Below are 25438 nucleotides of genomic sequence, written 5' to 3'. Positions count from 1 at the left end.
TGCTGGGCTAATTTTCCCACTGTGTTTTTATTTCAGAACCCACAGTTGTTTCCACAAAGCTCCAAGAGAAAGAAAGAGAAATCCTAGGTGACAGTATACAAATAAGACATTTTATTTGGAATGATAAAAATTGCATGGAAATAATGATCCAAGTCTCTGAGATATGTACAGCTTAGAGGACTAAATCTCAGTTTATTTTTTTAAAGATTTTATTTATTTATTTTTAGAGAGAGGGGAAGGGAAGGAGAAATAGAGGGAGAGAAACATCAATGTGTGGTTGCCTCCTGCACGCCCCCTACTGGGGACTTGGCCCACAACCCAGGCATGTTCCCTGACTAGGAATTGAACCAGTGACCCTTTGGTTTGCAGGCTGGCAATTAATCCACTGAGCCATACCAGCCAGGGCAGAAACAGTAAATATTATATTGTAAAGCAATTTATATATCGGTCTCTGATAATATCTTCATAATTTTGAAACAGGCAGAAATGTGGGCAGATTTTTCATCTAAAACCTAGTAAAGCTTTTCATTTTAGGTAAGTCATTAACTATTTTAATACAAAATCATTAAAAAAGAAACATTAATAAAAACAAATAAACAAAAGAAGTTAGAAACAATGATTCCTATAAAGCTATGGGCTTTAGAGAATATATGACATTTTTCTATGGCAGAACATCTTATCCAAGATACAAAAAAAGTTTCCATGTCACCTGGTGTCTTGGTTATGTTACTGAATTCATTCAAATTGTTTGCCAATACATCTTGTTTCATGTTTGTAAATATTTCATGTTCATAGTTGTATCAAAGCATTACTCAGTAATACAAAAATACTTTTTCTATATTAAGTCTTTGAACAAAATTACAAATATAAGATATGCAGATGAAGCTTTTATTTCTCCTTAACTTAAAATAGACATTACTCAGTAAAAATGAAAATGGTATTCTCCTTAAACTGAAGAATTTTTTTAAGATCCTTTTGTACTTCATAAGCGTGATGACTGGGTGTTCACGCTCTTGTGTGACATGTGCCTCTCACAAACCTTGTGAAGACATGGGCACATTATCCGTGTGACATAAAATTTAAAAAAAAAAGAAATAAAAAAACTTATCTCTGCAAAGAAAACCTCTAATTTGAAAGCTAAATAATGCAAAAAACCCCCAAAACAACTCTACTTCACATGGGTTGTAAATATAAAAACATAAATATTACAACATTTAATATGATAGTTTTTTTTTAAATTTATACATTTAATATGTTATAACTTAGGGAATAATTTTCTTTCAGTCCTTATTTTTTAAGTATCAACAGTGGAGAAGAAAGGACTTTTTTTTAAAACCAGAAACTTATACTAAACATATGGTCTGTGGTATATTTATAAAGCCTTAATTAATGATTAAAAAATCTCTTTCTAATGTTTGGGGAAAGCTACGATGATTCCACACTACTTGCTTTTTTTCCTTAAAATTTCTTGTATTATTTCCCTTTGTAAGTAAACATTATCACTTAAAGTAAAATAAATCATATATTTATAATTTTAAACTCTAAAATAAAAACAGCAGCAATATTAGAGCCAAACTAACCAGCAAATTCTAACCTCCATTCTTAATCTAGTAGCTTAGATGGCATAAAAGATGTACAAATTAAATAGAACAAGTTCTAGAATAAAAATAGCAATTTGGTAGCATGTCATCATGCCACACACTCACGGTATAGCATGAATTCATTCCCTGAGTGTCTAAAAGTAAAGGGGAGAGAAGAAATGGGGAGAAATATTCTTACCTGTGCAACATATGCAGAATCTGATATAAGGGAGAAACTGTCCATCTCGCCTCTGCTGATGTAAGTTTGAAGCAGGATATTTATTTTCCCGTAACTGTTCTCTACACCTCCAGGAGCTGAGAGTTCACAGAAATTGCTTAATAAGGCTTCTAACTCCTCTATTTCCTCTTCTCTGACCTAGAAGAATCAGTGTTTTTATAAGATTATTTGGGCTGATTTATTGAAGTATTTCATATTGAAATAAAACCGCATTGCAAGATTTTAAAAATACTTTCCATTTGTATTTCCCTCTGTATGCTAAAATAACAGTAACTGTTTTCACAGGTAGTTAGTAACAAAATAAGAAATTATCTTCAGTTCGACACAATTGCATTTTATTATTCATCACCAATATTAAAGTTGCCATTGACATATAAAAATTTGATATGACACAAAAATTAAATCCTCTGACCTCACTATCCTTTGACTGATGAGATTTCATATTTTATTTGACCAGAGTAAAACCTCTGCCCAAATGGATTAGGGCAAACTTGAATTATCTTCAAATGCATTCATTAGAGTCATATATTTTTATATGGTATAACACATTCATAGCTTAAAGCTGTGAAGTACTATGATTCAAAGTATTAAAGTTTTCACTGTTAATAAGATTAAATTATAATATGGGTTCAGAAATATTCAGATCTAAGTCTGAATCACGCACGTCCTTATATTTTTTAGTAAACTTTATATTGCAAATAAACCAAAATCTACATACTTACTATATTCCCTGGCAATTTCCTTATTTGAAAACCTACTTAAATTGTATTTGATTTGCAGGAGAGAGCAAAGAATGATGTCAGGTATGACATAATATCATAATATAGGATAATGGACATTGTTGATAAATGGAAGAACTTTGCTGGTACTGCAAATGTGAAGTGTTATACAGCTACAGAGCATCAGGAATGACAATTACTGATCTGATTCATTTTATGAATGAATGAATACATATGTTACATGTATTTGATTCAAGCTTCAAGTAATCTTACCTTGATTTGCTCAAATTCTTCAGCTTTGGAGACTATAGCAAGGATATCACTTTCTGTTTTGTGAGCATCAAAGAGTTCATTGAAGGTCTAACAAGGTAAGTGTTATATTTGATTAAAATAGAAGGTCCAATAAAATATATTAAATTAAAAATGTGACTGTAAATCACATATTCCTAAAGAACATTTGAATCTTGACAATGCAGAGTTATGATGTATGTGGCATACCATTCCAAATCTCTGCTTATTTATTGGAGATGAAAAAGTATTCCTAAAATATAATTAGCTAGAGAACATCTTTATAAACAAAAAGGGCAATCAATCAGTTAAAACCTACATTAGATATCTAAAAAAATGTCTGGCATAAAATTATGATCTTGGCTTAATTTAGCATAGACATATGGAAATCTACCATTCACCAAATTTATGTTGACCATGTATCTTATAAAATTTAGAGAGGAATAACTAAAAATATGTAACCTGAAGATTTTGGTGGTGATACTGCAATATTACTAGTGAAGGCACATAGAAATTCAGGTAAATGGGAAGAAAAAAATCAGTAAAGGGCCATATAGAATAAAAACAAGGCTGAAGAAAGGCCCGAATTTCTGAAAGAGAGCTCCAAACAGGTTTCGGATGGAGTTTGGTTCCTACAGACTACCAGGTGGACTAATGGGAAAGGTTACTCAGTGAAGAAAATGGGTGGACGTTATATGCATAAGCACATGTTAAATAAGTACAAAACTTAGATTTCATATAGGCCTAGGTTTTCATATTTATGAGGCAATTTCACTTCCGTGATTTTTATTAACACTGTGACTTAAAAATGATTTTAAATACAAAAGTGAATATAAGAAAAAAATAAACTTTCTCTAAGAATAAAAAGTAAAAGTTCATCTTAACCCATCCCCCTCTTTTTGAACTTAAGTCCTTTCCTCACAGGTAATCACTGTTAACTATCCCCGTGCACTGACACATGTATGTTTATAAACACACACAAAGACATACACATACTCTTTAAAGTGTAAATACTATAGTGGTGCCTGGTCTGGTCCCACATAACATGGTGTCAAAAGGAACAAGCAAAGTACCAATTATATAGTCAAAATTACCTTTAGAATTTTAATATTTTTCTAACTCTTCTTTAGTCAGTGTTAGAACTTTTTCAAGTGCAATTATTTTTCAAGTTTTTATACAATGATATCATTAAGCCATCACTTCCCAGTTAAAATTATTCGGGCATTGATCCCACAGGTCCCGTCAACATGCGAACTGTGTCAGCTCCAGAGTGCCTACCGCTTGGAATATACTTATTGAACAGGATGGCAAGGGGGTCCTGAATATTTAAAATCTTATTTTCTTCTTGTCTTTACTGAACATGTTATTGAATTCATTGTGATCAAAGCATTTTTTATCTATTAACAACATGCATTAACCCTATATTTTGACATTCAGAAAATATCTGCATCTAATAGCAAGGATATTATTGCATTTGTGCCACTCAGTTTAATACCTCAATGGTGTTGTATTTAATATAGTAGTGGCTGGCTGTTCTACCCAAATCGGTAGAGGAAAAATATCCCGTTCGCTCCTCAAAACGAATCATCCTAGCTTTGTCTAGTTTTCGTCCAACTTCAATGACCAACTGTTCGCGATGCTTTGCTAATGTCGGGTCAATCTACGGAGAAAAAAATATATAAGCACTTCAATATTTCTTTAGATAATCACCATTTTTCTTTAGAGTTCCATATACTTATATATGAAAACTAAAATTTTTGTTTTAGTTGGAATAATCATTTTATTACAGTTTTTAAAGAAGCACATATTTATAAATTTAAGATATAACTAAAATCATTTTATTTTTTTATTTTTTTTTATATATTTTTTTCATTTTATTTATTTATCTTTAGAGGGGAAGGGAAGGAGAGAGGGAGAGAAACATCAATGTATGGTTGCCTTTCGTGCGTCCCCTGCTGGGAACTGGCCTGCAGGGAACCTGTCTGCAACCCTGGCATGTGCCCTGACTGGGAATCGAACCGCGATTGTCTGGTTCGCAGGCCCGTGCTCAATCCACTGAGCTACACCAGCCAGGGCCTTAAAATCATTTTATTAAATAAACCAAAATTTATTTGGTTTGAATAGAATATAGTTAAGAAATTCATTAAAATTATCAACCTGCATATTATTTTCAATCTAAAATTCTTACATGATTATCTTTTTAAAAATTTTTATTGTTGTTCAGTTACAGTTGTCTACATTTCCCTTCACTACTCCCTCCACCCAGTCATAATTTTAAGATTGTAAGAACTAGAAATTAGCTGTAAGAAAAAAATGTCTTCTCCCTTCCACACTTAAATAAACAGGGATTTTAAAATATCAAACCATACTGTTACTTTATCAGTATTTGGAGAAATGATAGTGAGGATGCTTTCCTGTGTCAAAGCATACAAAAAATAAGTAAAAAGCTATCCTTTCAAAAGTATGGTTTTATGTTCTGGCAGTTTTCATAACTGCTGATGGGAAAACCCATTTTTCCCTATAATAATAAAAGCAAAGAGCAAAATAAAGTAATAATGAATTTTAATAGTTTTGAAGCTATTATATCAGCCTTTTTCCTAGCAGAAAGAACATTTACTATCAAATACTCCTGTTACTATATGAGGAAGTGTGTGGATGTATGGATGTACACACACCACAGGCCAGGTCCAAAAGATCACTCTCTGGTCAGGAACAATAAAGTGGGCTATGATCTTTAAAGGGTATACTTTAAAAAATCAGAAAAATGATTTAAAAAAGTACAGTAAGGAAGTAAGGTAGAGTCAAGAATCTTATTAGCAAATACAAAGTCTTAAGTATTTGCTACAAGTGATGCACTATATACGTCAAGTTCATCTTATGAAAACATTTTATTAGTCACATAATACTAAACCATTAAAAATATGTTAAACTGCATGATATGTGTTAGTTCATGTGTATTGTGGTTACAAATTCACACTGAGTTGTAAAATGAAAACATTTAAGTTAAAAAAAAATAGAAACGTAAGGTTCTCTGAACTGTGAAGGCAGTAAAACCCTGTATCTCAGAAGAGAAAAAAATTCCATTTTCTTATACTGGAAAATTATACAAAAATGACTTATGATATTAATCTAGTACTTAAAAATCAACTGACGTGTTCATATTGTACCAAGAACTGAGATGGCTTATTCTGTGAAAATGTTGTGTTTTGTTTTATCCCTTCAGTATATTTTAATAGTGCCACTGACTATTTTCACAAAGCCTATATTTGTAATTAGAATAGCTAGAATCATATTCTTTAAAAAATTTAAGGCTTACAGGTTACAATGCACCTATATTTTATAGCTGAGAATAATCTGGCTGTAAAAGAAGATATCCATTTGAAGAATAGCATATGTTTTAACTGAGAAGAAAGGCAGTCGAATTCCAATTACAGTTAATGTAAGTAAAAAAACAATGATTTCATGTTAGCAGCTTTCAGAACTAGTAGCTGCTACTACTTTTTTTTTCCCCTCCTAGGTCTTAAGTTTCAATTTTTCCATGGTCAAATCTACTGTACAGGAAAAAGAGAATTAAAAAAAAAAAAAAAGCAAGATTGGCAACTGCTTTGGTTACACAACAGAATATAAATAAAAACTCAGTCATTAGTTAATGTAGGAAAACTGTAATTCTAAGCTGAATTCAGTTTCTTTGCTATTTTTTACTTAACCCAAGTGACTATCCACATGATGATGGTGAAATAATGTTTTCATTAGAGAACAACTGGATTATATCTGTAATTAGGAGGCATTTACAGTGTATAAAGCGGAGTTCTAAAGACAAGACAAGATCTCACAGGATCTGTGAGCCATGTGGACCACACAACTGCCGAGCTCCCAGGAATAGCTGCTCCCATGTGCTTCTCACTCTCCATCTATGTGCAAGGAACTGATCCCAACCTCCGAGCTACTAAGATAACAACTCACCAATTTACTACTCAGATATATTTATAGTATCTCTGATCCAAGAGATACTATAAATGAAGTAGGATAATTGCAGAGGGCAAAATGAATTTTCCTTAGTATTTTCTAAAAAAGGTTAAAGCTCTTTGTTTTTCTTCCAGCCACCTAACTTTTCAGACGAGGCAGGAGTAGCAAATGTTTATCCTCATACCATGAAAGGATTACAGAATTTAAAAGGAGGTTAGATTTCTTTTCTCTACAAATGAGTCTTCTACCTGATAAGCCTTGTGACTGATGCCATATACTAATGGGTTTGCTCTCATCCGTACATAAAGGTAAGTGTAACTTATCCACTTCACTGCTTCTTCCACATTAGTAACTGTTCCCAGAGCAATCTGCAAATCACAAATATCACACAAATTAAACTAATCCATTAAAGTTCAACATAAACATTACATCAAAGCCCATTTTGTCCAAAATTAAGTTTGTAAAACACATCATCACTATTCTGTAATTAAAAGGTATGGCATGATTACTGACATTACAGTTCTCCAATTAATTAAAAATCAGTTCTGCCTCATTTAACTGAAAACAGTACATTAGAAATGCTATTTTCCAAAACTGAACTTTCTCAATATTATGGCATTTGATTATTTTTCCATGCATGGGGTTTAATTCTGTATAGCATTAAAAACATTTTGGTATTTATTTTTCTTCTTGCTTCCTTCTTTCTTTTGGTTTCATTTTATGTGATCACACTACTAAAAATTTAAATGTAAATGCACCATAATCATAACATTGCTAAGTCTATCCTTCTTTATTGTGATTTTGTGCATTGTCATTACCAAAACAACAGAGGGCATAACCTTAACTTTTACCTCTAACGATACCCATTTATAGGTTGGGTAGTATAAATATACAATATAAATTCAATGGAAAAATGAAATCATTTCTACAATAACAAAGATTTTATTGGGATTTATGCATAATAATATGTACAACTTAAGGAATCATACAATTGGGAATAGTTTTAATATTTTATTGTGAAACTTAAAATAACTTATGAAAAAACCAGACTTTTATACATATGAATTATAATAACCAACAAATAACATATTAAATTATATTGTAAAAAATACAATTTTACTATAGCATTTTAATGTAGGTATGACACATTAATTTCATAAAACTAAAGACTAATTTAAAAACATGACAATTATACGTAAGATCTGTGTAATGACGAGAATAAAATTGTTAGTAAATATTCTTAACATAGACTGATAATGAAAAGTTTTCTTAAAAATACATTTTCTTAGTCACTGGATCTGTAGGTGCTTGTTCTGCTTTTACTCAAAGCATTCATTTTAATTTAAAAATTGATCCAAGTTGTGAAACTTCATAGCTGTATAGTTTTTCCTGAACCTGTAGCTAAAAACTAATTTAACCTCTCAATACTTTAACTAAAGGAGAATAGATGTTCCCTACCTAAATTATTAAATTTTAGAAGGGGAAGAAAGAGCCTCTCATTTTAGTATTGAATATTAAAGAAAATAAAAACATTTACATTTGTTTCATTCCCATATTATAATTTTAAATTCAGTATGACTACTTTTGTGGAATAAATATGTGAATGCATAGGTATCTTTAGTTAGTTGAAGATAAGATACAGGAATATATATGATTATAATATCATATTATGCTATTAAATAGAGAAATGACCAAAAATAAAAACGGTAATGCAAATGTAACTACTGACTTTTCAATTTACACTAACTTAAAAAATGTCAGACAGAGAAAGATAAATACTAGATGATTTCACTTATACATAAAACCTAAAAACATAGAACTCACTGAAATAGAGCAAAATGGTGACTTCCAGGGGCTGGGGGAGGGGAAAAAGGGGAGATAGTCAAATGTACTAACTTTCAATAACAAAAAGAATAAATTCTGGGGCTCTGACTTACAGAATCACTACAGTTAATGCTGCATTATGTACCTGAAATTGCTATGAAAGAAGAGCTTTAATGTTTTCTTAATAACAACAAAATTCATTATTATGTGAGGGGAAGGATATATTTACTAACCATTGTGGTAAACATTTCAAAACATATACACTTATCAATTTATTGCACTGAATGCCTTAAACTTATACGTATATCAATTACATCTCCATAAAGCTGGAAGAAATAAATTTTCACTAACATATTTACAAATAACTAAACCATTCATAACAGAGGTAAATATATGCATTTCCTAAAATGTGAACTGTCAGATTTGCTACAAAATGAAGAGTAACAAAAACTAAAATGTAAGCTAATGATGGATTTGTGCAAATTCCTAAATACTTTCAAATAAGACAGTTGAATGTTTTCTACTGTGCTTAGGTTAAGGGTCACTAGTTTAATAGTGTCCATCATTTAAGATTCTATTATTTGACAGCCAAAATTGTGTAAGTTCCATTATGACCTACAGATAATTTAAAATATCATGCAACTCCTAAGAGGAGAAAATTTTATTTGAAAAATCTCATCATTTTCAAAATCAGACACGATAAGTTAACATTAATAATTATCTACTGACAGTGATGATACAATTAAAAAGAAAGGAGAAAGTAGGAATCAAAGACTGGTTCAAGTAATGCAACCTTCTAAATGTTCATTAAAAAGAAACAGACTACCAAGGAAAATAAATGGAGATTTATGATGGTACGTCAATCACATTTTGAGATTAATCCTAGAATGTCACCTAGTATCAAATATTAAAGTTTACCTATAAATATTTGCTGTCACCTAGTGGCTACTTAGTATAGGACTCTTTTATAAAATAAGTATTTTGCACAGTATTTCTTTGAAATTTATCCATTCATCTCAGTAATTCCATAGTAATTCAGTACAAGACTTACTACATAAAGCACAACGGACGCGGTAACAAATAGAACATGGTCCATCATCTCAAAAAGTTCCCTGATCTTGTAGATGAGACACATATAACAAATTAAGATAACACTACTATAGTGCCACTACTATAGTGCCTAGCACATAATATGTACTCAAAAATTCCTTTAAAGAAGAACACCAAACGTGAAACTTACAAAAATGCTATTAGTATATAGCATAATAGAGCTTTAAGGTCTGTTAAGAGAAAAAAAAAATCTCAGATTTGGTAATTTAAAGGTAAGACTCAAAGTATCACTTTATATCTAATTTATATATTTAAACTTTAGTCTTTAAAGTTATCTTAACTGCTTATTTGTAAATTTTTTAAATTAGTTGAAATCATATAAAATTAAATAAGCAAATATAATCACCACTCCTGCTAAAGGAGTTTTTATATATATATGAAAAAACATTTATGCTACCATTCATTCATTTATTTATTGAACTAAAATGTGAATGTTGACAGTAAATATAGGCGGGGCTGAGAATCAAAGAACTGTCAGCTAATGGGGATACAGTCTTTCACTAGGTACCAACTAGACACAGGCATTTGTTAAATTTTTACAAAAATCCATTATCCTTCTTTTATAAACAGGAAAATTAGGTTTTACAGGAGAAGTGAGTAAATGAGAGCCTGTCTAGAGCAGAAGATCTGTGCTGGAGAGTAACACGGTGGAGGCCTTAAATCCAAGGACAAGGTGTTTGTACCATGTCCTGCAGAGATGGAAGGGGCTCTATATAAGGAATGTATGTATGGTTATATGGAAAGATTAACATATTTTGAAGTATAGACTACAGGGAGCTTGCAAAGAAGGTACCCAGTAATGTCTGCCAAATAAATTTTAGTAAGCCTCAAACTTGCTTCAGTTTTTCTCTCAGTGCAAAATTAAGTAGCTTTACCCAGGGCTGGGATTAGTGACCTTTTGACATTAGCATTAAAAACTCAGCCCCATTATGCATCAATCAGCAAAGATGCCTCATAAAATGTTTGCACTAAAATTAATGGAATACTGTCTCTAGTTCTTCTAAGCTAATGGTTTGAATTGATATTCATGTTATCAAAGATATTACTTTGATATCAAAGAAGCAATACTGCTAATCTAACATGACCTTAATGTTGATCACTGTCACTGTGCAGTCTTGCAAAGATGTTAGGATTCTAAAGACTTAAAAATCCATTACCTTAAGGACACAGCCCACATTCTTTTTATAAACTAATTTCACACTTGATTTCCACAGATTATTAAATTTAATTTCACACTCAAATACAATTTAAGGGAGGTTCTTTCCTTAAGGAGAAATTTTACTTTAATTGGAAGCTATTCCAGTAGAACACAATATGAAAAAGAAACTTTATACACAGAAAAAAATGGCTTTACTTCACTACATTAGCTAAAATTTTCAAGGTATGTATTTCATTATTTAAATGCCATTTATGGTATTAAATGAATTAGTGGTTAAAGTTAGCCTTTCTGAAAATGATACACCTAACAAGTACTTTGTGAATATTAGGTAAATCTAAGGACTACAATTTATTTTTAATTTCTCAGGACTTGACCAATAGTTTCACTGAGGGCATTTTAGAGTCCCTGGGAAGAGTTCCTTGAGGACAGGAAGAGTGACTTACTCACTGTGTCTTCTGCGTAATAACATGACCACCCTGTGTTTACTTTATCACTTACAAAAAGCCATAAACAACAATAATTTTATATTTATGAGGATATAATTTTCCTTGATATGTTTTTTCAAGAAAAATTGTACAAAAGAGCCTTGATTTTTATTGTAAGTCAGAGAAATTATGACTCTCAATTTGGAAAATATTTATTCCTGGTCTTAGAAGAAGGTAAATGTTGGGTATTTATATAGAGAAATATATTTGCCTTTAACTTACTACATTTCAATATAACAGACACCTAGGCTATAATGGAAAGACTAGGTTTGGAGTTGCACAGATCTGAGTGTAATCACTAGTTCCCAAAATCAGTAGTTGAATGACCTTTGGGTCAGTTGCGTATCTCTTTGAGGACAGTCCTACCTGCTGAGCAGAACTACTGAGAGAGTGACAGAGAATACAAAGAGCCCCCCTCAGTCTCTGGCATTTAGCAGGTCCTTGGCTGACTGCTACTACTACTATCTCTATACAATAGACTATTCCGTCATGAGTACTGTTGACCAAAGACCTGCTTATCTAAACCATGCAATCATAGTAGGTGATGAGGACTGAGCTATTTTATTTTCTTTGGAGGCAAAATTTATTTCCTAATGCTTTCTATTTTCTGGTAATTATACTACTAGAAACCAGCATTTTCCATGACTTTTTCTAACTTCCAGCTGGATCTTCCAAACCTTATCTCTTCTTCCGGACCCAGGTCAACTTTTACCATCTTCAAAAGCAAAGCATTTCCTGGTAGCCTGGGTCCAAAAGGACTTTCTCCTTCTCTGAATCTTTCTATAAACAGTATTTTACTCTGGGTTCTGGGTTTTTTTCATCTTTTTCTACCCTTGGACTTTTTGCTCCTTAACAGAGGGGACTGAAAAATTATTGTGTTTTTTATCCTCTAGAAAGACTTAAATAACATAAATAGAATGTAAGTAAAATTTCCATAAGGTGTTTAAGAAGTACCTGGTATATAGGACCTGCACACAAGTAATATTTGATAGTAAATATTTCATTTATTCATCTCTTTAGTATTTATACCCTTACTTCCAAAAATTGAGTCACCTTTAAAAGGAAAAAAGGACAGAGAAATAGAAAAGTACTAAATGCTAGAGCAGTAACTGAAAGTGTCATGAAAACAGTAAAACCTCATTTGAATGTCTGACACATAAGCTCATATTATGAAAGTTTATTGACTTTACCAGTTGTTTCCCAGTTAACTAGGATTCTAGGGTCTGTTATTTGAATCTTAACACAAAACACACATACACACATGAAACACTGTAATAGTTGAGCAATCATATTTTGTACAACAAAGTTAATCAAGTGATCGAAGATAAAGGACCTTTATAAACCTTGTAAAAACTTTCAAAATATTTTATAAAATAACTTGCAGAAGTGTGATACAGATATATTGTTTCCTTGGTTTGTATTAGGCTTGGTTAGATTTTTGCCGCATTACCAAACCTCATAATTTAAAAGTATATATGGTTTTGGTGAATATGTTCTCCCATTCAGTGGGTTGTTTTTCATTTTTTAGAAGAAGATTTTACTTATTTATTTTAGAGAGTGGGGAAGGGAGGGAGAAAGAAAAGGAAAGAAACATCGATGTGAGAGAGAAACACCCATCAGTTGCCTCTCATAAGCCCCCTGACTGGGGTTAGAAGTCTTAACCCAGGCATGTGCCCTGACCTGGGACCGAATTGGTGACCTTTGGCTTTGCAGGAACCAGTCAAATGGGCCATACTGGTCAGGGCTGACTTTTCATTTTGTTCATGGTTTCCTTTGTTGTTCAAAACATTTTTCATCTGAGGTAGTTCCATTTGTTTCTTTTTTCTTTTATTTCCCTTCACCGAGGAGATATATCAGAAACAATATTGCTACAAGAAATGTCTGAGATTTTCTTGCTTGTGTTTTTTTCTAGGATTTGTATGCTTTTGAGTCAAACATTTAAGTCTTTAATCCAGTTTGAGTTTATTCTTGGGTATGGTGTAAGAAAGCAGTCTAGTTTCACTTTATTTGCACATATCTGTTCAATTGACCCAACATCATTTATTGAATAGATTATCTTTATCCCAGTGTATTTTTTGCTTCCGTTGCTAAGTATTAATTGACTATATCCAAAACATAACAGGAATGTATAAAACTCAATCCAAAAAAAAAACCCCAAACCCCCAAACAATCCGATTAAGAAATGGGCAAAGGACCTGAATAGACACTTCTCCTAAGAGGACATACACATGGCCAATAACTATGTGAAATGATGTTCAACATCACTAATCATCAGAGAAATGTAAATTAAAACCACAATCAGATATCATTGCATACCTGTCAGAATGGCTATCATCAGTAAATCAACAAACAAGAGCTGGTGAGGATGTGGATGGAGAAAAGGGAACTCTTGTGCACTGTTGGTGGGAATGCAGATTACTACAGGCACTGGGGAAAGCAGCAGGAAGTAACCTCAAAAAATTAAAAATGGAACTGCTAAGACCCACAGCAATTGCACTTCTGGGAATATATTTGAAGAAACCTAAAACACTAATTCAAAAGAATACATACACCCCTATGTTCACTGCAGTGTTATTTACAATATCCAAGATTTGGAAGCAGCCCGAGTGCCCATCAGGAGATGAGTAGATTAAAAAGCTGTGGTACATTTACACAATGGGATACTACTCAGTCAAACAAAAGGAGGAAACCTTATCTTTTGTGACAGCATGGATGGACCTGGAGGGTATTATACCAACTGAAATAGGCCAATCAGAGAAAGACAAATACTATATAATTTTACTTATATGTGGAATCTAATGAACAAAATAAACTAACAAAGTAGAGACAGACTCGTGGATACAGAAAACAGACTGACAGCTGTCAGAGGGAAGGGGATTAGGGGCTGGCTGATAGGGGCTGGGTGAGAAGGGTAAAGAGATTATGCAAAGCAAAAAGAAAGACTCATAGACACAGAGAAATGGGATGGTGACTGTCACAGGAAAGGGGTTGTGAGGGGAGGCAGAAGAGGGAAAACGGGGTAAATGGTAATGGGAGACTTGACTTGGAGTGATAAACATACGATACAATATACAGATAATGTATTATAGAACTGTGCATGAGAAACCTGTACAATGTTATTAACTGTCACCCCAATAAATTCCATTTTAAAAAGCATATAATCTTTGAGCAATGAGTTCTTATCAGTTATCATTTGCATTCTGTAGTGCTCTGAATTAATGAACAATATTGCCATTTGGTTTGTTGTGTCTTATGGCTGTCTAATGGAACAAGCTATTCTCTCAAATACTTTAAAATAGTCAACCTTTATTTTACTTAATCATTCTTGCAGCTAATGATCTTTTGCCAACCTTTCACTCATTAGATCTTACCTCTGCATTCAGGTTATCTGCAAGGCTTTCCAGAAATTGACTCTCAATTGGGTTTTGTTGAGTGAGCAAAGTGAGATAATGGCTGAGTTTATCATGTGTTGTTATGATGATTCCTTCCCCAAATCTGTCAAATTGTGGTCTTCCAGCTCGACCGAATATCTGCATGACATCTAATATTCCAAGGTCAACAAAGGAGCCTCTTTTTGCATCATATATTTGTGTTCCCTAGAAAAGGAAAAGTTAATAAAAATTAACATAAACACACACAAATATAATCCTGATGAGCTGAATACTGAAATTAGGCAAATATGGCAAGATCTCAAAAGTGTACTTTAACTAATCCTTTCATCATCTGTGATAGAGTTAAATTTTCACAATATAAACTAGAATTTTTTTGAGAAAATAATTCTGTCCTTAAATAAATAACATTCAAAGTCCGTGAAGCAGCCATATCACAATATTTTTCTAAATACATTAATCCACAGGTTTGTTTTAAGACATCACAAATCCATGTGCAAAGGAAGGTAAGCTCTTACCTTAATAATAACAGCATGTGCAGGAAGATTGACACCCCAGGCTAACGTGGCTGTACAGACTAGGACTTTGATATGCCCATTAGAAAACAAGTTTTCAACCAAATTTCTATCCGGCCGAAGCATTCCTGCATGATGAATACTAAAACCATCTGGGAATAATTCTCGTACTTGCCTATTTCTTGACTTTTGCACCTAGAGAGATATACACAAAACATAAAAATTTTTTAGCATCTAAAAGGGATGGTTATTTAGCCTTCCATTGAGTGAGTTTATCAAAGAGAATAAAATTATTTTTAAGAATTTAAAAATATATATTTTATTTATTATTTTTGAGAGAGGGGAAGGGAGTGTAAAAGGATGGAGAGAAACATTGACCAGTTGCTTCTCACACATGCCAACCAGGGACAGATGGCTTGCAACCCAGGCATGTACCCTGACTGGGAATCGAACCAATGACTTTTTACTTAGCAGGACAGTGCCCAATCAACTGAGCCACACCAATCAGGGCATTGTTAAGCATCTCAAGGTCTTACTAAGTATTAGTATACAATGGTTTATACAAAGTTATTAAAAATTATATTTTATCTGTTAAAAAAATATGTAATCTCAACCATGCTACAAAATCAAAAGGAAGGAAATCAAAAGCAAGTGTTTTTCTCATTCAGATGTCCTGTTCTTACAATCAATTTCCTACCGTTCCAACACATTCTATTAAGATAAAGCACAAATCTCAGTGGCTTCCACCTCATCCCAAGTAAAGACCAGAGTCCTTCCAATGCAAGGCTCTACAGAAATACCCATCCACTAACCTCACTTAGCTAGTCACAAGGGCCAACTTCTTCTCTATGTCCCCTTTCTGACAAATCCACACTCACCTTAGCGTGACACTCCATTCCAGACCCACTGCCCGGGAAGCCTTTTTCCCTCCTACTGAGATGCCCCAGGGTTCTGCACAGCATAAACTCTTTATCACAGCAATGAGCCAATAGACCTACTGTGTTCACCTGCACTCCTGTTCCTGGAGATCTCTGATGGGAGGGCACCGACACTGCCTTAGCTCAACTTTGTGGCTGCCCTGAATACACTACCTTCACTTCTGGTGTCTGCTCTTTGACCTGGTCTCAGGTCAGTTGTAGGCTACGGCCCACCTAGCCACAGTCTGTCTGTATACACGCCAAAGCAGATTTTACAAAATTCTACGAAGATTCACTATATGATAGGAGAAAATTTTCCTGCAAAATTAAAGACTTTAGATTAACATAAGTGTTTACACAGTCAAAGCCTCTGTTTGGGCACCTCATCTAGAGGTTTTGAGCTACTGTTCTGAAACTTTCATTACAAACATTTCAGTAGCCTCTTCTGAAACAGTTTCCATTCGACAGTTCTCACGTAAGGAACACCACAGTGGCATGGGGCAGGATTTCAGGAGTCTGGGGTTCCAGTGCAGGCTTTGGCACATAGGTTATCACTAAGGTCACTTAAAATTTTAAATTTCTATGTTAATAATAATTAAGTAAGAAAACGATACAAGAAAATAGCACTCCCTGAAGTCTGCTTCAAATGTAAACTGGATGGTAATACATTAACCAATCCTACCATCTAGTGGCCAGCCAAGTAAATAACAACAAAGAAACTCAAAATACGTGTATACAAAAAGGCTATCTTCTTCAAGGGCAGTATATTCTCATTTGATGTTTGTGCAGAGTGGCTGGCCTCTTAGAAATCATATCATACATATACTTTATGATTAACTATATTTGGATCATATTGCCACCACTTCCCTCTTTTCAGATATGAGTTACTGTCATTGTCAATCCCATGAATATGGGGTAACCTGGGATGAAGCCTGCTATGGAATATTTGCTAGAATAGAACAGAGCTCTTTCATGGCCAAGGTCAGGCAAATACAAGAATTTTGTATGTTCTATTAAATTTAAAAATCAATAGAAGAAATGGGGAATAAATACTCAGAAAAAGATAATGGGTCCATTACTATATGAAATAAGTTTTGGACAGATTAAAGATCTAAAATATAAATTAAATTTAATATAATTTTAAAAAGGGCTAGAGAACATCACGGATGAAGCAGGGTGGCCACTATAAGCAAGAAAAAGCCCAAAGATTGTAAGTTGATAAAAAACTTCAGCATGGTAAAAACATATATAAACAAATAAAAATCAAAATGTTAACAAGAAAAATTAGCTGTAACACATGACGCACATGCAATTTAAAACACGAGAAGCCAAGGATATGAACATATAATCTATGTAAAAATCAAATTCAAATGGCCAATATGCAAAGTGCCCAGTTTCACTCATAAAGAAATATCAGTTAAAATAATAATGAAGTACCATTTTTTCTGCTTATTAATCTGTCATTAACTTAAAAACTCTCACGCTGCCCAGTGCTGACAGTTATGTGAGCAAAGTAACTTCCTCAAAGTTATGATGCGAAAAAATGTAAATTGGAAAAATCTCCCTAGTGGGCAATAAGGGATATTCACAAAAATTTTAAATGCATGTACCATGATGATGAATAAACTTCACTGCCAGAAATTTTCCCAAAGGACATCTTGCAACTGCCAAGAGTATGAGCAAGAATTTTTTACTACAGCATTTTTAACAATAAAAAAATAACTGAAAATAACAAAGTATCCAACAAGACAGGACTGGGTAAATGAATTATGATAATGTCCACATTGTAGCATTCTATATAGTTGGTAAAAGAAGTTGTTTCTAGGATGAGGTCTTCCTGTGTTTATTTGGAAAGATCTCCTCGACATATATATAAAGTGAAGAGAGCAAGAAACAAAAAAGTGTGTCTAACACTATTCAATCTGTTCACACTAAAACTCACACGTAAATATGCACAATGGCAGTTGTACAAAACCTTTCTTTGAAAAAATATAAACACAAAAGCTTTTTAACAGGAATCTTACTTAGAGAAGTGAATGGAGAAAAGGTGGTTAAGATCATGACTCATGCAGCTAAATTTATTACAAGGTACCTGCTGCTTCCTGAGGTCCCCAGATATAATCAGTTTTCTACCTCATTTCCCTGGGATCCAGGCTCGGCCACCCTCTGCACAGCTGCAGAGATAACAGTTTATCTTGCTCACATTCTCTGAACAGAGCACTGGGTTCTTTAAGGAGGCCATTAAAGATCCAATACTATACTCACTGGATAAACATTTCTAGATGTGGGAATTCAGCCCAAAAGAATACCAGCTGTGAAAAGTAAAGGGCGTCAGGTGTGTGTAGTTTAAGAATTGCCTCAGCTTGGTTTCCTCTGGCTTTGTGTTTCCAGTTTTCACAAGTGAACTTCCCATACCAGGCTTTGGTAATCAGTCAAATTAGAATGGAATGGACAACTGCTCAAACAACCCACTAGCACACAGAGGGCACTAGGTTCTTTTTTCCCTCTGTGAAAGCATGCAAGGCTTCCCTCCATACCTTTTCCCTACTCATGAAATGGAAAATCAATGAGTAAGATTAAAATGCAACCACTTCCAAAAGCTGACTTCCAAACTAACAAAAACACATGATTAAAAAACTGGATAAAAAGACTGACAGCAAGCAATTAGGGATATCAAAGGAGAACGAATTTGTTTTATTCAACAGAAGACCAAAATACATGCAAAACCTTCAACTCAAATACAAACCGTGAATAGAAGAGTATGATGAAATTGCATAAATGATGTATAGTGACTTTTGTAAGCCTTCTGAGGTAATTTGTCTTGATAAGGTACACTTCACTGTGGGTAATTGCAAATCCACGAGGGAAAAATGACTGCCATTATAAAAAGTAAAATTTAACTGGGAGGAGGCAGTCAAGGAGGCATTATCATTTAACTTGGGAGAAATATTTTCTCCCAAATGATACCATTGTTCCTCACAATTATTACATGCTTTATTAATGTTAGAAGACGTATTATAAAGCTCTCATCTTTGTTTACTTATATTTTTATCATGTAATGTTTACAATGTTAATCAGAGTAAGCCAGACCTGCTTACATGCTAGGGGCAAAAAACCAGTACCTGGCTTCTCTTTGGACACTGGAGTTTAGAGATCTAGGGAATATAATATGCCATCTTTCCCACCCCTCCTATCTCTGTTTTAAAGGTTTATTCCACTTTAAACTGTGTTCACAGAGACATCAAAGATTGGTCCTCTGGCATTTATGTGAAGAGAACCATAACCTGCAATGCTCTGTCCCCAGTGAGGCAGCCAGGAAACCTGTCCCTCCCCGTTCTAGCATAAGGTCCAGTAGTCATCTGTGCACTAGATCAATTAAACCTGGCTATGAGCAGAATGTCTGTGGATCATGTTAAAAATGTTAGGGCCTTTGTGTCAGAGATTCTGATTTTGTATCTGACATGGGAATAGGCAATGGGAGCTGATGATCTATTGTACTACTGCCTCCCTGACAATAGGTATTTTTCTTTGCTCTTGACTCAGTTCCTTATCCTCTGTACTGTTTTTTCCACTCTAGGATATTAAATTCTCCACCCTACTCTCTGGACCCACCCCTCAGGGACCAGCAAACTCTATCCATCTGTTTTCCCATCTTGCCTGAACCGAAACTTGAGTCTCCTCCCTGAATGCGGCTTCCTGTGCACACCTCTCAAGTGATGGGTGAAGAGGTCTCTCTTCCCATCACCATTTCCAAACCAGTGTGTACTAACCTTTTATAAAAACCTCTGTTCCTTTAAGCTTCAGTATATCTGGCTGTCACCCAAACTTATCCAGTGAAGACTTGATACCCATGGCTCCTTATCTTCTGTCCATCCCAATTCCTCTCAACATCCTAGGTGACAGTATTTTCCATGTGGACACCAAGCTCCTCACCCTTTAATTCCCATGGCCTCTGTCCCAACTCAGCTGACCAATGATTACATTCTAGATTTGTCATCCACCACAACTGTATGACTTTTAAAATCACTAGTACAAACATCTCAATTGCTGGTCCAAGGCTTCCTATAATTCAAGCTTGCCCAACTAATTTTTCTAAGCTCATTTTAAAATAATACTTCCTATCACAATTTCTCTACTTTCTTTTTTTAAATTTTTTTTATTGATTATGCTGTTACAGTTGTTCTATTCCCCCTTTATTCCCCTCCACCCTACCCCCCATCCCATCACCCCCCCTTTAGTTTATGACCATGTGTCTCAAGTCCTTTAGATTCTATATTTCCCATGCTATTCTTGCCCCCCCATCTATTTTCTATCTACTGTCTATGCTACTTATTTTCTGTACCTTCTCCCCCCTTCTCCTCCTCCCACTTCCCTGTTGCTAACTCTCCTTGAGATCTTCATTTCTATGTTTCCACTCCTGATCTAGCTGTCCTTTTAGTTTGCTTTTGTTTTAGGTGTGGTTGTTAATAACTGTGAGTTTGTTTTCCTTTCACTGTTCATGTTTCTTTAACTTCTTTTTCTTAGATAAGTCCCTTTAACATTTCATATAATAAGGGCTTGGTGATGATGAACTCCTTGAATTTGATCTTATCTGAGAAGCACCTTATCTGTCCTTCCATTTTAAATGAAAGTTTTGCTGGATAGAGCAATCTTGGATGTAGGTCTTTAGATTTCATGACTTGGAATACCTCTTTCCAGCCCCTTCTTGCCTGTAAGGTCTCTTTTGAGAAATCCGCTGACAGTCTGATGGGGACTCCTTTGTAGGTGACTGTCCCCTTAGCTTTTGCTGCTTCTAGGATTCTCTCCTTCATTTTAATCTTGGCTAATGTAATTACGATATGCCTTGGTGTGTTCCTTCTTGGGTCCAACTTCTTTGGTACTCTCTGAGCTTCCTGGATTTCCTGGAAGTCTATTTCCCTTTGCCAGATTGGGGAAATTCTCCTTTATTATTTGTTCAAATAAGTTTTCCACTGGTGGCTGTGCCTTTCCCCCTTCTGGTACCCCTATAATTCGGATGTTGGAGCGTTTAAAGATGTCCTGGAGGTTCCTAAGACTCTCCTCATTTCTTTGAATTCTTGCTTCTTGACTCTTTTCTGTTTGGCCATTATTTGCTTTCTTCTGGTCCACTCCATTGATTTGAGTCCCAGTTTCCTTTTCATTGCTATTGGTGTCCTGTGCAATTCCATTCATTTCAATTAGTTTCACCTTCATATATTTGTCTAATTTGTCCGTATAATCAACCAGTTCTGTGAGGATCCTGATCACCAATTTTTTAAACTGTGCGTCTGTGAGTTTTGCTATTTCTTCATCGCTTAGATTTATTTCTGGGGCTCTGAGATCCTCCTGCGCCATTCTTGGTCTGTTCGGGCCCTTTAAGTGTGAGAAGCGGGGGCTTGGATTCCCAGGTCGCTGGGTTGTGACGCTGTATGTGGGGGCGTGGCCAGAGCGGGGAAATGGCGACCCCCTCTGCCGCTTCTCACAGCTGGGTGCGGAGGAGCAGTGCCTTAGGTGGTTCACCTGGGCCGGGCCACTCAGAGTCGCTGGGTTATGACGCTGTATGTGGAGGTGGGGTCAGAGCAGGGAAATGGCGGCGCCCTCCACTGCCGCTTGCCGTGGGGACCTGCCGGCCCGGTCCAACCGCTCACTCCCTCGCCTGTCCACCCGCGCACAAATGCGAGACCTCAGTCAACACGCAGCCCCGGGCCCGGCTGTCTCCCCCGAGGTCGCTCACCTGGTTGCTCGCTGGGTCGCTCACTAGGTCTGACCCTGCGCCTGGATTCCGCGGGCCTGAGTGTGTTTGGCCGAGTCCTGTGCAACCCTGCTCCGCCAGCCGCTGGTTTCGCCCCTTACCGGTCAGGCTGAAGAATTTGTTGTTAACGGACTTCCGAAAAGTTCAATTTTCCGTGTTCTGGCTGTGTTTTCTGTTGCTAATATTAAGTTTTCTCTAATCTTGGTTGTGGGAGAAGGCACGGCACATCCACCTATGCCTCCATCTTGGCGGAAGTCCAATTTCTCTACTTTCACTCTATTTATTAGTACCTCCCCTCTCACTCCCAATCCATACCCCAGTCCTTATTCTAGTTCTTTACCCAGTTTAGATAACAGAGTCTTTTTGTTGTAACAGACTGGCAAAAGTGGTTAAGAAAAACTACATACAAATGAGACTTGAGAACATTTTCAATCCATGATCACAATCTCCACAAGCCCTAATATTGGACAGCAATTCTTTGATGTCTTTTATAGTCGGTTCTCACATGTCTCATGAAGTCTACATTAGGCACTTATTTTCTCTCCACTAACTACTGATCACCTCATTACCCTTGACTCTCAAGGAATGACCTTAATATCTATTTCATGAAGAAAATGCATCACATCAGAGAAAACTCCATCTTCCTGCCACATACCTGAAATGTACTTGCATCAGAACCCACATTTTTAACTTTCCCAATTCTGTTATAGAAGAAGTACCCTGACTACTATCTAAGAAAAATCTCTCTACTTGTTCTTTGGATCTCATGCCTCTTGACTTCTCAGGACTATTATATTATCCATGACTCAGTTTCTCTCCTATAAAATTAATCAATCAATTTCAATCCTTTTTCACTCTTTCTTGAATAGTTCCCAGACAATATAAACACATCACTTTCACTTTAAAAAATAAAATAAAATGTCTGCCTTTCTGCATACTATATCATATTTTCTAGATACTATCCACTTTCCTTTTGTATATACAGTAAACTTCTCAGTATTGATATCTACTATCATCAGCCAACTTGATTTGTTTTTTTGTTTTCCATTAAGTGAATGAAAAAGGCTCTACCTAAGGTCACCAATATCCATGTTGCTAAGTACAGTGAACGTTTTGTAACCCTCACATTACTTGACCTCTCACAGCAGTTCTACCTACAGACGATCACTTTCTCCTCTTTGAACCACTTTTTTCCTTTGCCTCCATAACATAATCTTATACTTGTGTGGGGTTCACTCCAATGCCTTGAAGTCTCCTTTTTTGGCTCATTCTTCTCTATATGATCATTAAATACTAGAATTCCTCAAGACCTGGTCCTAGGCTCTTTCACCATTCATATCCACTCCTGTGGTTTCACCAGCCCAACACAGACTGTGTTCCTTTTATTAATCCAGCTGCTTACTGCCCATCTCTAAATATCCCAGGTATGTCAACCTCGGCATGTCCCTCCATCGGGCAAATCTTTCTCTATTATTCCTTTTCTTTATAAATGACCCAACTACTCATCAACAATGCAAGCCAGACATTTTTTAGAACACAGAAGCTTCTAGATCTTTCTCCTTCAACCATCCACGTCCCATTAATCACTGAGTCCTAGCAATCTGGTTTCCCAATATTCTCCAACAAATCAACGTCTCTATCTATCATTAAATCTAAATGGTGTTCCCATCCTCATTTGCCCTGCCTGTATTTAATGATCTATTTTTTAATAAATACAATTCTGATCATGCTACTTCCTTCCTCAAATTCCTCTAATCATAATTCATTGCTTTTAAGATAAAACACCAAATCTGTAACATGATATACAAGACCCTCACAATCTAGTCATTTAAACCTGCCATCTGCCACTCCCCATCATGCTCTACATTTTAGTAATTCTGACTTTACCCACTTCCTTCAATGTGCAAATTTCTTTTGTCTGAAACTTTTCCTACAACACCCTGCTGCTATACTTTTGCTATGTAAACTCCTAACCTCCCAACCTTAGCTTAAACGTCCTTTTGTTAGCTAAGCCCACTCTAACACTACTGGTCTAGGTAAGACTGCCCAATTTTACTTTCTCTTAGCACTTTGTCCCTCTTTATTAGTTATTAGAAATTCAATTAAAATAATGTAATTAGTTGATTAGTCTTTCTGTCCTGCCAATACATAAGCTCTAATAAAGGCAAAGGGGCAGATACTTTCTCTTCCTAAATATATTTTCATTTCCAATTAAAACATTAATCAGCATACAACTCCCACTTCCTTCTATGAGACCTTCCTGTATTACATGAACCAGAAGGTAAAAATCTGTCTTTCTCAGGTCTCTCATAGTCAGGGTACTGGATGCAAAAAAAATCCAATGTTCAATTAGATGCACTCAGGCAAGAACTAGACAATAGAGGTAAAGAAGAAACCATCTTCCTGCTGTTGTCTTTTGCTGGCAAGAAAGATCTTGGAGAAATGAGGGCTGAAAGTTACAGTGGATGTACTGTATACTCAAGGTTTCTTCATGAATGTTGAAAGGCATCTGTAGCAGTGGCTATACCTTCTCCAGCATCCATTTATGATAAAAAACACTCAGCAAAGTGGGAATTGAGGGAGTATACCTCAACGTAATAAAGGCTATATAGAAGAGACCCACTACCAATATCACAGTCAATGGGCAAAAACAAAAACATTTCCCTTAAGATCAGGAACAAGACAATTGTGTTTGCTTTCACCAGTCTTATTTGACATAGTGCTGAAAGTTCTAGCCACAGCTATTAGACACAAAAAATGGCATAAAGACAATCAAATTGGAAAGGAGGAGGCAAAACTGTCATTATTCACAGACAACATGATAGTGTACATAGAAAACCCTATAATCCCCATAAAAAAATTACTAGACTTAATATGTAAAATTGGCCAAGTAGCAGATACAACAAAGTCAATATTCAGAAATTGATGGGATTCTTATGCATCAACAATAAAGTACCACGAAGAGAAACTAGGAAATAAATCCCATTTGCTATAGCAACAAAAAAAGTAAAGTACCTAGGAATAAATTTTAATCTAATAAAAGACCTATAATAGGAAAACTATAGAACACTCAAGAAAGAAACTGTTGAAGAAACAACTAAATGGAAGCTTATACTGTGTTCATGGATTCCAAGAATTAACATCATTAAAATGTGTATACCACCCAAAGGAATCCATAGATTCAACACAATTCCTATTAAAACATCAGTGGCATATTTCACCATCAGTAGGAGCAATTTATTGGTTCTTAATTCAACAGTTCCAATGAATCGCTCCTGCTCTTCCCATCTTACCAACATTCAAGCAAGTACCTCACTTCTTTTCTATTCAACTTGTATGCAGAGTGGTTCGTTTCTTTTACTGAATCTTGACTGATACAACACATCTTCCTCAATTCACCTTAATCAGGTTGACAATAGAATTTATTTATCATGATACCTATTGATCTACTACAGTGACTGGTACGTAGCTTACATCCAGTAAATATTTACTGAGTGAC

The 25438-nt window shown here is 35.1% G+C and overlaps 1 protein-coding gene and 1 non-coding gene across 3 annotated transcripts in view; one reads left to right on the top strand and one right to left on the bottom strand.

Annotated features, from left to right (window-relative positions):
- Positions 1-25438, bottom strand: part of ASCC3 (activating signal cointegrator 1 complex subunit 3) — a 301569-nt gene that overhangs the window by 123594 nt on the left and 152537 nt on the right. For both annotated transcript variants that reach the window (XM_053664954.1, XM_053664955.1), the window contains exons 15-20: positions 15277-15468; positions 14741-14965; positions 7040-7159; positions 4321-4485; positions 2811-2897; positions 1780-1956 (exon numbers count right to left, since the gene is read on the bottom strand). In XM_053664954.1, coding sequence (XP_053520929.1) covers positions 1780-1956; positions 2811-2897; positions 4321-4485; positions 7040-7159; positions 14741-14965; positions 15277-15468 — 966 coding nt within the window. The remainder of the gene's footprint in view (positions 1-1779; positions 1957-2810; positions 2898-4320; positions 4486-7039; positions 7160-14740; positions 14966-15276; positions 15469-25438) is intronic.
- On the top strand, positions 970-1073 carry LOC119042009 (small nucleolar RNA U13). The gene has a single exon (XR_005081146.2). It is a non-coding gene; the product is annotated as a small nucleolar RNA U13 (small nucleolar RNA).

This window comes from Artibeus jamaicensis, unplaced genomic scaffold, assembly GCF_021234435.1.
Source record: "Artibeus jamaicensis isolate MK-2021 breed Jamaican fruit bat unplaced genomic scaffold, CSHL_Jam_final contig_387, whole genome shotgun sequence".
Taxonomy (NCBI): domain Eukaryota; kingdom Metazoa; phylum Chordata; class Mammalia; order Chiroptera; family Phyllostomidae; genus Artibeus; species Artibeus jamaicensis.
Note: the sequence above shows the minus strand (reverse complement) of the source record. Positions and strands in the feature narration are given on the sequence as shown.